The 14711-nt window shown below is 39.1% G+C and overlaps 1 protein-coding gene across 12 annotated transcripts in view; it reads right to left on the reverse strand.

Moving 5' to 3' along the window:
• DOCK3 (dedicator of cytokinesis 3) overlaps positions 1-14711 on the reverse strand; it is a 185444-nt gene that overhangs the window by 157057 nt on the left and 13676 nt on the right. For all 12 annotated transcript variants that reach the window (XM_039559294.1, XM_039559293.1, XM_039559298.1 and 9 more), the window contains exons 2-3: positions 8937-9020; positions 744-784 (exon numbers count right to left, since the gene is read on the reverse strand). In XM_039559294.1, the coding sequence (XP_039415228.1) occupies positions 744-784; positions 8937-9020 (125 nt within the window). The remainder of the gene's footprint in view (positions 1-743; positions 785-8936; positions 9021-14711) is intronic.

The following is a 14711-nucleotide window of genomic DNA, read 5'->3' on the forward strand; positions in this document are numbered from 1 at the left end:
ATTGAAACTGAACATATACACAAGCAGAGGCACCAACACACACAATGACTGCAGACATTTCATTAAAAGAGTATTATTGTCATTACAATGTAATACAGGTAATATTACATTCCATAGTACAGGTAAACATGAGGGATCTGGTACTCTTCTCTCTTTAAATACAAGTAATATCTAAACCAACAGATAATGAAGTGAAGCTCATATAGAAGCACCTATTGGCATGTTTAGATACCAACAGTTACAAAAACTTAGATGCACTCACAAAAACAAACATATCAGAACAGTCAAAAAAGTTCTCCAAGAGCAAAAATGATGGAAAAAAATGGAAAACGACCAAATACAAAGGTTAAACGGTAAAAATCTGACCCTCCCCAACATTTGACAAAACCCTCTTTCAACAGACTTTTTTGAAAGTTGTCTTAGATTAATAATTGAACTTATTAAATGTGTTCTTAAAAAATGCTGCATTAAAGCAATGCAGTATCACCCACCTATGCTTTTCTTAGGGGAGTAGGGTGGAGAGGATCAAACTGGATGAGATTTATAAATATTGAAAAAATTACACGTTACATGTCAGGAAGGTTTCTGATCCTTTGAGCGATTAATGAGTATCACTCAATTTTAAAAGAAATCCAATCCTCCCACAGGAAAGAAGTTAGAGAAGGAAAATGAAAAGTTTACTGGGTTGCAACAGCAAAATAGATTTAATCTCCCATTAGATTAACAAATGTATTCACGCTTACCTTGACACTGGGCTTCTTAATGGAAACACCTCTGTACCAACCTGAAACCAGATAAAACACATTATAATTATTTGTGGCACTGCAGTCCTTACACAGAAACAAACTGACTACAGCCACGCAGTTACTGAGATAATGTAAAAAACCAGCTGTGCCTCACACAGATCAAATGTTTAAAAGAGTTTTTGTTAGGATTTTTTTATTATTTTTATTTTGCTCTGCAATGATGACAAACACTTAACAACCTGGAATGCTCTTGTTTCTTCCCACCAGGAATAAAAGCAGATTAGCTAGTTCCTGTACTAATAATCAGTAGTCACTGTGGCAAAGACACAATCAGCACTCAGGGAGGACTCTGCACTGAACACTTCTCTTCCAGGCTGGCACATGAGTCTTGTTGCAGTGTTTATCTTGACAAGATCTCCAGACTTCAGAAACCTGTAAAAGCCATGACCATACATTTCTAATGTGCTTTAAACAAACAGAAATTCTTTGCATGTGTCTGGTCTTACGTATGTCTGGGTAGAGAACAGGATTTAGGATCTAATTTACAAACCCCATTATTATTCTTGTATCCCCCATCAGGAAACAGCTCCAGACAGGACAATAAATGAGGAGTAAAACACAAAGCTGCTAAAGCTGCAAGTTAAACAGAAGAACCCAGTTCCTGCTGCCTTCCACAGGTGACAGCAATGTCACTGCAGGATTCAGCCAGGAATAAAGAGGATGAAAACCTCATCCAGCTGAAGAGTGGAAAAGGAGCACACTCTGGAGCTGGGCCTGGAACAGCCCCAGGAGCACAGGGGCTTGGTGGGTTCTCGGGAGGGGGCCTGACCATCCCAAATTCCTGGGCAAACTTGGCCAGGCCCAGCTCCAACCCCAGTTCAGCCTTCAAGTGTCATTACCAACTGCAGCCAGTGCCAGACAGGCGCAGCCCACGCCCGCCAAAAGCCAACGCTTCCACTAAATCCACTTCCCATAAAAAGTCCTCCCATTTCCCCAGCAACTTCCTGCTTGCTGGTTTTTCCCCTCCCTTATTCAAAATCAGCAAAACCTGCTAGTAACTGGCTATGGAGAATAGAGAAGAACAGAACCAAGTAACTGGGTATTTTGTCTCTCTTAGAAAAAGGACTTCAGATTTGGCTGAATTACGACAAGAGTCTCATTGAGAGGATCAGATGTGGGGAAGAAGGCCTTGAATTTGTTTTAAAGACAGCCTGATAGTCTTGAATTTTTATTTTGTTTTACAAAGGGAATCTAAGTCAATATGAAATAAAATAACTGATGAATTCAGGACAATTGCAAACCTTAGTATAGAAAAAATTAAAACCCATCTTCATTACACAAATTTCTCATGAAGATAGGACATAACACAAAGATTTGTTTTCCTATGAAATCACTGATTATATTAAAAAAAATATTGTTCTGAATACATTTTAGTTGATCAAACTTCAGAGCAATCATATTAATATAAATATACATGCACAAACAACACATACAGACCTTTAACATGAGTGTTTTCTAGAACTCCGCACAACTGTGCCCACACCTGCTTTTGAGCAACAGATGCTGCATATTTTTAAGGTCACAGAAAAAAATAAATGCGTTTATCCTGTGATTCACTGTTACTAATATTAAATACAGTCTGTACCTCAGAAATAACCAGACATTTAAGCTCTAAGACAAACAGAATGACAAACTTCTTGGGAAATGGGGAAAAGAGTGGTTTTATCCAAGTTTGTGAAGAGACCTGTAAAAGAACAAAACCCAGTAAAGGGTGTGGCCATTAATAATTTAGATCTGCAGGGTAGAGTAAATGAAACATTTCCAAAAACCTACCTCATTTCTGAGGTTTTTGTTCTTCATTCCAAAACAAATTTTCAAAGCTTACAAGCTCTGTGTTTACAGAGTTGTGAAAAACAGGCAGGGAAGGACCCTGAGAAATCACCCAGCTCATCCAAGCCACATGTCTAAATCTCTCCTCATATTTAGTCTGCTTTAAACAGCATCCAGTCATTTATTACCAGGGTTGAATAACTGCACTCCTTGTCTGTGGAAAATGATCCATACATCTGTGAAACCTAGATTCCAAGGTATTTCTCACCAAATTCCAAGGAAACTCTATTTCTGTTACTCCATGCAGACCAGTTTGAAAATGGTGGTGTTGCACAGGCACCTTTTTAGAAGAAATTTCTTCCACAGATCAACATTGGCCAACAAAACTGCATGTAACACGCGAAATTTTGGTATCATACTTGGAAATCCAGCATATTTATGTCAAGTGGAGATGAAATCCTCACTGGACAACCTATTTCAGTGGCTCAGACAACATACATGCACTTTATAACCTTTCTTTGATGCTATTTGAATTATTGATGTTTTTCTTTTGGACATTATGGAAAACATTTTGTTGACTTGCCTCTTGTAGTTTCCTTCATATATTTGAAAAGTGGTTACATTTCCCTTTAATCCTATAAATTGTGCCCTCCAGACCTTAGTTTTTCTTTTATCTTTTTTTATTGTGGTATAATTTTTTTAAAGTCACCCTCTCTATATTTTGAGTTTCCTCCAACTCATGCAAGCAAGAGACACTCAAAGAGCTCAGCAGAACCTGAAAGCCCTACACTGTAAAATGTACAACCCATTCTGTATCACAAAGTAAAAGCTATGAGAAAAGGTACAATGCCTTTTTTTTTAAAGGCACAGTTAGAAAATTGCATCTGCATTACATTATTCCCTAGAATGAGCTAAACTGGCATTCTGGAATTAGTCTTAAACACATTAATATTGATGTAATTATTCACCTTAAAGAGAATCTGTTTTGGAGGATCTAATGACAATAGCCATCAAATCCAGGCAGGTGCTTCAGCTAATTGGGATCCCAACAAGTGCTCCCTGGTCAGACACAACACTGACCAACACGTTTAGGTGTCACTATAGCAAATAATAACTGTTCATATTTCAGAGTTACAGTTTGCATTTAGTGACATACGGTCTTTAGAGGGTACTGACTTCACAGAAATGGTGAAGAAGATGTGATTTAAAATCAAGAAGCAGAAAAACGCAGCTACGAAGTGACAAGAATTCTGTGAATAAATTAATGTGAAACAATGATCATGCCTGCAATGAAGTTGGGAGGGGACATAGCTGGGACGGCAGGCCTGAATCAAAGGGATATTCCACACCATACACATCATTTGCTATAAGAAAACTAAAAATTAGTCTATCAGAAGTGCCATTCTACAATTATCTGTACCTATGGAAATCTACAGTGGGGGAAACTTGATGCCACATTAGAGAATCTGCGAACTGTTGGATAAAGACTGAAAACCCATCTTTCCAAAAGTATGTCACACTCAGGAGTCCCAGCAATAGTGCAGCCCTAGTTAAACTGCAAAAGCAACTCTGGGGCAGTCCTGCACATCTCAATCTCTTCACTTCAGTGACTAGAAGAGCTACCAATGATTTTTGTTGATCTTTACTTGAAAGTGTCTTGAACAAAACAGGCTACGGTTTCTAAGAGCCCTCTCATAACCTTTTTCAGATTTCCACTTAATCCGCAAGAGGTCTGTCACATGGAAAAAGCTCACCCCTTTAGAGGACTCAGTAACAGAGAAGCAAAAGGGTCCTAATTGAAAGATACTGATCTATTTTACAGAAAAATAAAGTTCTAGTATCAGTGTTAAATAAAGACTCATGAGCTGCAGACTGTAGAAAAAAATAAATTCTGCTTATAATTTCTTGACAAACAAAATTCTGAAAATAAACTACATAAGTATTTATGGTAAATCCTAAAACTAAAGTTTGTTCTTAAATAAAGTACCGCCAGTAGAATCTGCTACAGGAACTCGAGCATTCTTTGTCCTACAAAAATAAGTGTACTTGGCAGAAATGTGAGTAACCCTCAAACCTGAAGCAAAGCTGTTTTTTACATATACAAGTCAATAAACAATTGCTTTTACCTTGTAATCTGCATGTGAACTGCTGTGAAGAGCTAAAGGCACCCAAAGCAACCCAGGAGAGGGAGAGGAGCAGTGCTCAGCAAAAGCTTCCCGATGCCAAGAGCGCTCTGTCCTGGGCTCGCTGCTCCGCGCATGCCAGGCAGGAGGAGCAGCAGATAAATGCCTGCACCACGTCAGGGAGCAGCCTTGGGCCAGCAGAGCCACAGGAATATGCTGATAATGCTGCCAGGGATGCCATGACAAAGGCAAAGAGAGACGGGATGTGTTGCATCGTGACATCAGCCAGAGGGCTGTCAAGAAGCCACTCCTGTGCTCTGAAAGATGACTTTCAATAAGCGGACAGGATCCACCTCAGCAGAGGTGTGGGTCCAAGAGGCTTCCCTTCCATGGGCACATTCCACAAAAGGCAAAGAGGGAAAAAAGAGGATGAAAAGGCGGGAAAAAGCAAACAGGAAAAGGGGTATCTCACTGGAGACATCTTCCTCAGGCCAAACACAAATTGCTGGGACAGAGTCACTTTGGCCCAGGCAGCCACAGGACAGCTCCCGACTCACATGGGAGGAAACCTGCAGGGCTCCCACAGCACTGACAGCCTGGAGTGGGATTCCTCCCTCAACTGTATGGCACAGCTTGGCAGCATGGCAAAGGCATCACTTCTCAAGCACATTGAATTCATCAAGAATTTAAAAAAAACCCTAACTGCAAGTTATATCTGCTCCTTAAGTGTCCCCAATACCAGAAACACTTGTTTTGACCATGCCATCACTGCTAGAACAACAGAGGGAAACTTTAAACATATTTTCTGCATGGTTTAAGAACACAATTATTAATGTACACACATGAAAACCATGTAGATAAATACTTGTGTGGATAGGAGAATTTGCATGGGTAAGATAATATTCTTTTAACTGGTGCTTCAGGCATCAGCCTGTTTCCATTCTTCAGTGAATATACAAAATTCTCAAGGTAATAATTACAGTTACTGAAGTTAAAGCATTTTTAATCTAAGGAAAATTGCCCTCCAGCAATAAAAACAAATGGACAAAACAGACATTTTAAATTTACTCTGAATGGCACTAGTTACTGACAGCTACTGCCTGTGGCAGGGCAATAGCCACGTGACTTGAAAGACAGGGTGTTCCTTAGAATGCACAGTCCAAATGTATATTTCAAACCAGGAGTGTGCTCATGCTTTGCCACTTGACAAAAGAAAATTCCATCCTTCAGCATTTCCAAGTGCCACACTAACATCATACCCCTCCCGCTCCTCAAGGCATGGCAGGCAGAGCAGAGAACTCCACTTGGTGTTTCAGTGCTCCCTTGGTGCCAAGATCACAAGTGGAAGGGCTCAGAGAGGGGAACAGAGAAGGGGGAAAGCTGTGAACGACAAGCACAGGTCCAACTGGTGTCTTGATGAACATTTCTAACCTTCGAGTGAAACCAGTCAATGATCTGAGAACCCTTTGTGCAAGCAGTAACTACAAAACCACTCTGGTAACACCTCATGCTGTACAGATGGTGTGTCTTTGATGGAAACACGGGTGGAGCCTTTGGTAGCTGCAGAGGAAAGGCACATACCAAGTCCATGGTTTGATTTACTGGGATAGTGGGCAGAGGGAGGCCTTTGTCAGACTCAGGGTTAAAAAACAGTGATTTAGGTATTTGTGAGGCACAGAAATTTGAGGAAATCCAAGAATTCCAATCTCAAGCATGTGAACAAGATCCAAATTAACAAAGACAACTGTATTTCACTGCATTTCATTTAAAAAATGCATAGACAACCACAATATTTTTTAATGTATTATCAATTGGTATTTATATTTATTAACCTTAGAGACCAATACGTGTATGTGTGTGTGTATGCACGCACCTACATTTGTTTCTTTACTCTACAAATATCTATAAAACTTAGCTGCAGTGATACCCAAAATCTTCAAATAGGAAATTCCCTCCTCTTTCACTCAATTGCTCTAAAAGCAGGGACTGCCTCTTACACCAGTCACTACAGAAGAGCACTTGCTCTTTTGTAATACAAATACAGCTATTCAGTAAGTTATTATGATTAAAAATAAGCACATTCAGAAGTATAGCTACTCTTTGAATCTTTGTCAGCCTTGAATTCTCCAGCAAGTCTCTGTAATCATAGTTCACATTACTAGAAGTTTTTGTGTATGTGAATCTTTTCAACCCAGACAGCAAAATCCCTGCTGCAGACAATTATGCATAAACTATTCAAGAAGTGAAGCTGAAACAGCGATGGCTCTTCTGTGACTCTCACACCAGTGACCCTTATTTTGTGTGGGTTAACATTATTTTATCCGGTCTGTCTGCACAAAAGAATCCCCAGCAAATAACGCAGAAGTAGAGGACCCTGTTAAACAACCACTTAGACAAGAATGCTTAAAAAGCAACTGCTTTTTTTCCCCCCTTTTAAGAACCTACTTTGCACATTTAGTGTGCTTTTTTGCATAATTCACACATGCAAGAGCTGCAGCACAGACCATCTGAATATTCAGATGAGTTTCATAGTGTGGAGTTCCAGATGTTAGTATCAAAATTAATGTATCTTTTTATACACAAAGTCCGTGGTAAAGGCACCCCAACCAAAATGACAGGATAGAGGGCTTAAAAAACAAAACCAAAGAATTCTGTACAAACCTTCTTCCATCCAGGTAAACCTTGTCTGAGGAATTCCTTTCTCAGCAATTTGAAGGCTGGCATGAATTGCTTTTGAGGAATCATCCTCAAAACTACCAGCAAAGGAAATATTCAAAGCCTAATTATTATAACACTGTACAGACAAGTTGGATTATCCCTTTGCTTTTCCATAAACAACCTGCTCCTTGGTGATCGTTTTATTTCCCAGTTTTGAAAATTTCCCAGAAATGGTTGGAAAATACCATGACTGCTTTCAACAATATACAGTGTTTAATTACCTTAGAGTTATCCCATCCTAAGCACAGGGATACTTTTCTCCTGAGCTTGCACCATGTTCTAATTCACAAGACCTGGTAAAATAATTACAGTCTGCCCTCAGTGTGTGAGCACAGCTTAGCCCATCACACCACTTGTGGTTTTTAAAAAAGCATGGGATTGTTTACAGCAAGCTTCTTTGTGGGTAATTTTCCCCATTGCACTGCAAAGCTCTCATTCAACAGAAAATTTTTACAAATGTAGGTGAAGAAGCTACTACGTTACTAGAAACATTAGCATAGAAAAGGTGACTTTTTTGTGATGAGTTAAGTCAGTGGGAAAACAAACACCTGAATACAAGAAAAAGCATCAAGAGCAAAAGCCAGTTCTAGGCATGAGGGAGGCAAAGCAGAGTCTGCTGACAAGCACACAGAAGGTCTGGGGAGCAACATTAACACTGGAGATGAAAAACGACTTTAAGCTGAACAAATAAAAAAACCACATCCACAACTTTGTGGAATGTTAATTTGGAATTCAAATTCATGGATCTGGGTTTTGAATTTGTTTAACACTTCAGGATAAAGGTTACATTATTCCACCTCAGAATATAGTGAAACATGTTCTCATACTGTATCTTGTCAACCTACTTCTCACCAGACATGTTTTACAACACTTGCTTGAACATTAGGATAAGAATAATTCTCCTTTTACATACAAGTTCAATCACTCTTCATGTGAATAAAGCAGAGCATTAGGACATTTAATTTATTCACACACAGACATCTCCAGCCACATACGAACTATAAAATTTACAATGGCATTTTGCTTTAGGTACAAAAACACACATCAAGATAAATGCAAAACAATCTCTCCTAAACCCATTTTTTCTAGTATTGCTAATCTATTTAATAATTAATACTTTAGACCTATTCAGATGTTTCTGAGTAATAAAACTGATACACTTAACAGAAATGCATAACAGTAACACTGAGAAAATACAGTAAAAAAAAAAAGATACTGGTTTATCCTTTACATGATGAAATTTCAGTGTAAGACCTAGTTACAATACAACAATCAGGTCAGGGTTCAAGATTTTCTGGACAGATGGTTAACTTCAAACACACTGACCCCCTATCAGACTGGATTAGTGCCAAGAGCACTCAGCCTTTCCTACATAAAGTGGGTCAGAATAGGTTTTATTCAAGTGCTTTGATTTGATGCATCATGATTTCCAAAGAACTTACTATTAAAATATGCTAGATTAAGATAATTGTATATTCTTACATAGAAAATGGGGTTCCTTCTTGGACATCACACTTACCTTCACATTTCTCCAGGATCTGGACAGTTTCACCTAGTTCCAGGACCAAGCCTTGCGGAACAGTTCCTCGGAAGCTGCATATCACTGGAGGGTGGGGAAAAAGAGAGAGAGACATATGAGGCTTGGATCTTTGTGTGAATTTTCTTCTAAGCATAGCCCTTTAGCTCACTCCCTGCATAAAAATAGCTCTTACATATCTGCCCAGAAAACCTGTCAGCCAACTTTTCCTGATCAGAGATCTTTATTCCGGCCCTCATCAGAAATTAAGCTCAACAACAACATAAAAGCTGAGCTTTTTAAAAGATTTTTAAATTAAGCAAGGCTTGTAATCACTTTAATCAGAAACCTCTGATTCATATTGCATACAAAGATTTCCTTGTCTCGCAATTCTTACTCAACTCCACAACCCATCAATGGAACAGGCTGCCCAAACTGCAGAGATTACAACAGGAACTCAACTCCAGGAATTACTTCTCTCCAAGTTGAAACTATTTCAAATACCATCTGTGCAACTAATACACTGCAAAAAACCTGTAATACCATACATTATGAAAGAATACATAAGAATCTGTACTTTTGATAAGCACTAACTAATATGATACACATCTTGCTTTTCCAGGTATCTTTAGTTTTCATTAACCAGGGAAAATAAGAATCCATCTTCATATTTCAGAAAATATTAATATAATAAATAAAAATACTAAATGAAACTCGATTTTAAAAATAAATTTTAAAAATATCACAGTGTCTAATGATCTGTTCTTCAGCTATATTGATGAAAATACAACAGGGACATGGACATAGGTAGTTCAAACATGGCATGTCAGAACAAAGGGTGAATTGCAGGTAAGGTCCACCCTGCCCCCAGTCCCAGCATTTAAAAACTCCCCAGGCACAGATTTAATGCAATCACTCCAGTACCTTGTTCCAGGTAAACACACACTCAGGAGAGCCCTACACAGCCCGGAGCACTATAAGTGGAATTCCACGAGTTGAAATAGTGACCTCCAGTGGGCACCATCCTTTTCTCCAATTTAAGAGAACACTCCCCTTGGAATGCAAACACTCCAGCTGTGGTCAAGATGTTCCCACGTGATAGAGGCACATTTCACACAATATTCTGAGTTGGAAGGGACCCACCAGGATCATCGGGCCCAACGCAAGTGAATGGCCCATACAGGGATCAAACCCATGACCCTGGAGTTATCAGCACCATGCTCCAACTGAGTTCATCTCCTCCCTAAATACATTTCCATGTCAAAGCCACGAGTCCCTTAGGATTGCACAATAAGCAGACAGGCTGAAGTCCAGGGAAAAACACCATGAACTCAAGACTCTCACCTGCACTATGTACCACGAGGTAGGTCTCTTGAACCTCGAATTTCCAAGAAATAATAAGAAAAGCATAGCCAAAACTTCCACCAGAACAAACCTGCATTTTAACCCTATACACAGACTTCATAATGGGCAAGAAGGAACAAACTACACACACCAGGCAAACACTCACACAGATGTGGCCAATACAAGAAAGAGTGAAAAAAAATAAAAAGGGAACCAAATGGCATCAAACCTTTGCACCTCCACTGCGAGACTCAATGCAGGGTTTAATCACAAGAGTTAAGAACTCAGAATTTCATCGACAACCCTAAACTGCTCTCTCAGCTCTTAAGGCCCAGCAGAAGTCACCGTCAGTTAAATGAGGCTTTAAATTCCTGTTTACATCAGAGGCAGGAGAAACACAACAACTGGCTCCAGACTGGAATAATGCAGACAGCATAATCCAACAAAAACTATGCTCATCAGCATTCTGGATTCATTCTCCACCCATGAAGAAATCATAAATATGGATTTCAACCAAAGAAAAACTACTTAAAGCCTCTCCCAAAGTGCAGGAACACTGACAACTGAAATGATGAACTGGCAGGACATAATCAAAAACCTCCAATGGCTTTTCCTTTTTTGTTTTTTTCCTGTTTATTTTGCCCCTTCACTATTTTAGATAGCTGGATCCTTTAAATATAGAAAATGTTTTCTCGTTTCTAATTGGCAATTTTACCAGAACAAGAAAATATCAGTTGATTTGCAAAATACTGCAAAATCCTGTATTAAAATGTGATTTTTTTGTTCAAACCAACAAACCCACTAAAAAATTCACGTATGTCTCAAAAAAGGGGAATTTCAAACACCTTGGATAAGAAGCTACCTTTGAAAACACCAGAAAACAAAATGGAGAAGTGTTAATACAGTAATAAGATATTCATTTATGAGAGCAATTTTAGATACATTATTAATTTTAAGAATTTATATAGGCATGATAATATTAAAAGCCAGTTTCCAGACCTTTTTCATCTTTTCTGAACATGCCGTGGATATCACGACAGAGACACCAGTCATGGGACATGTGGGTGCTGGTGGTTGTAGACAATAGAAAAGAAATAACGGAGAGAAAAACAACTCAACTGGTCTTACTCAACCAAGCCCAACAAGAAACAGCTAACACTGCATTAGATGCTCTGAATTAGCAAACAGCAGCTGACTTCCTATGACAATTATTTACTGTATTAAAACTACTGAATCAAGGATGCAGCTGAGAAAGAAGTTGCAAGTTCTTTGGCCATCACATACCTGCTTATTCTGTAATAATACAGGCGAGTTTGCAATAAAAGCTAAAGGAGAGGTACCAGGAAGAGACAGAACTGGGTTTTTTTCAATTGCTGATAGAATAATTTTTTAAAACATGGTCAGGAGTAGTGACTTCAATATATTTAGTCTTATAGGGAGTAATTCTGATAGATCTGTTAGTTTACAGATGCAAACTGTCCACTTTTAAAAGGATTCTACTGGTCACACAAAGAACATCTGATACAAGGACTCTACAATATGTAATCGGCTCTTTAGAATTCAGAGCACTCTATTAATAAGATAGACAAAGCTCTTCTCTTAGGTCTACTTCACTCAAAAAAAGAATAAATAAGCAGAAATCACAAAACAGAAATGAACTGATTCCATCAGCTCTAGGTACAATCTTGATGATCATACTCAATTAGAAAATTAGTTCTCATACAAAAGTAACACCCCCTTCATTCTCAATACAACAGTATGGAATCCAATTCCTTTTGCAAATCATCAGTGAATTATGTGAGTCTCTTCTGTTTGACAATTTTTATAATCAACCCATAGGATCGGTGAATAGCAATATAGATTTTATCAAAATAGTGGAAGCCAAATCTCAAGAGTAAATGATTTTCCAGCCATGCTAAATTGAAGTCAGGAAAAATCAAATAATCCAAATAAATTGACCCAATAGACCAAACTGTCTCGCTAAACTGTTAACAAGAACAAAGTTTAACATTTCTGAACTAAAAAAGACTGGTAAAAATAACTCCTGATTATGACAGAATCACAGAAATTTAAGGCTACTTTATAGTCTGATTTATTATTCCAAAGGTTACTTACAAAAAGTTATGGATGTTACTCATTCTTTAAGCTAAAAATACATTATGCAAGACAACCTTATTTATAAAGGCCCTTTTAGATACACAGATCTTCTTAGCAGTATTATTTGAAAAATATGATCACAAATATAAATGAGAAATACAGAGTAATTTAACTATTCTGAAGAAAATAATTTACAGAGAGGACTCTGAAAACTCATTTCTGTCCTTTCCACAGAGAATTTTTTTACCCTAAATGATCATCTACAAACTGTCCATCAATCTGTAAGTCGCCATCATTTCTTACAAGATTCATGTCCTCAGTCACCAGAATACGCAAATAACACATCATCAAAACAGGCATAAAGCAAAGCTTTTACCCACCAGTTAACAGATCTGACTGATCCCTCCTGGACTCCAGGACACACTGCTGAAATATTTAACATCCATTTTCAAATATTAAGCCCCTCGCCATGATTCAGATCTATAAGAAGGTGGCAGTTCCCCTCCCAAAGTCATTTCAGCCAGCAGTTAAAGCCAACATTCTGCCAAAGAGGAAAGCTTTGAAAAAGCACCACATGCCATGTGATTCAGGAATTATCTCCAAGACAGAAGTCCCTTATCTGTGGTACTTAAACTGGACCACAACGAGAAAAATCCTTCCCCCTTCCCCTCTGAAATTTACCAGTAAGAAAGGCACAAACCAATTCACACAGGCAGTGACTCTCACGCTGTATCAGAAAATATGAAGGAATTGTGGGGTACAACATAGAAGAACAGATGGCATTGGAATACCAGTTTCAAAAGTCAAAGATCCAAGGGAGGACAGATTTTTCCTTGCCCATGGATATGGCCTGATGCAGTATAATATAAGCAGCTGCATTGCAAGTTACCAGCAGTAAGAGAAACTGTACCAAAAGATAAACAGGACATGTTAAGCCAATGCATCTTTAAACAGGTTTGATTCCTCCTGTGTTCCACCTAAAGCAGCTCCTTGCTATGTGAACAGAGAAGATCCAATTGACACAATTCAAGAGGTTTTACAAACTATGTTCTCAAACAGCCCCTGTCAATAGCTCTTGAAGAAACTGCTCTTGGCTGTGATAAAGTGGGAAGGTGTTTGGACAGATAAGCAATCAACAAAGTGATGTGAAATAAAAGAGCCATTTCCCTTAGTGAGGACAGATTGATCAGCAAGCTCTGAAGGGACCTCTGTTGGAGTCTTGTCTTTTCAAGTATTCCTAAATGATCCAAAAAAGCTCATCATTCAGAGAAGCCACAAAGTTTATGAGGCCACTCAGGCTATTCAGAGTAATAAAGAGTTACAGATGGACCCAAGCTCCACAAGCAGAACTGGCAGATGAGCAGTGTTTAGTTCACCTGCGTGGTGTTTCATGAGGGATGAATAATCCTCACCTCACATACAAAATCATCATCTCCTCCCTTGCTAGTGCCACACTCAGTGGAACCCTGGAATGTCAGAGTTCTTACCATAAACTCAGTGCTCAGCTACTGTCAGGGGCCACCCCACATCACACACAATATTGTCTTGAGCAAAAAGGGAAGACATCATGACCCACAGTACTGCATAAAATTCCCAATGAACTCCACGTGCCAGTTTTCCCCTTTGTCAAAAGCCAACCCTTTGCCAGAAAGGATTGAACAGCATAAGGAAAGGTAGAAAGAAGTGAGAGAGGACATAGCAAGGATTGAATAAGGGCTTTTATATGATTGATTGTTAACCAAGATGAGACTCCTGTACCAGGAAGGCTGAAATGGTGGAGAGGGGATAACTGACAGAAGGTGCACAGGAAACTATTGCTATTCACCCCTTCCAGTTCAAAAAGCACAGCAGTGTCAAATGAAGCAGCAGAGTTCAGGACTTTAATAAAGTAGTTTTCCACACAGTGCATAAACTGTGAAACTTCTCACAAGATACTGTGGGTGACAGAAATTAAATGATCACTCAAGTTCCAAAGCCAACAGGACAAATAATGGATGTGTCCCACTCTCGGCTCTGCAAGGCCCTGTCCCAGGAAGCTCTGGAGCCTGGGGAAAGTTCCACCCCTGAGTGCAGCCACCTGCTGCGGGCACGGCCGGGCAGGACACCGGGGATGGGATGGGGCTGGAATGCTGGGAACTCCCTCACCTGTTATCAAGGAGTCACCACCTGAGCTTCTGCTGTCCTGTCCTATCGACTGGTTGGGGACCTCATCTGAACACCAGCATGGCAAAAAGGAGAACACAACTCAGAGAAATGCTGAATCAGATTTCACCTGTGTCATTGTTACTTTCTGCTGCCAACCACAGAGGTGGTTTCATTTTTGCTGTGATATAATAT

Source organism: Corvus cornix, chromosome 12 (assembly GCF_000738735.6).
Source record: "Corvus cornix cornix isolate S_Up_H32 chromosome 12, ASM73873v5, whole genome shotgun sequence".
NCBI classification, from domain to species: Eukaryota; Metazoa; Chordata; class Aves; order Passeriformes; family Corvidae; genus Corvus; species Corvus cornix.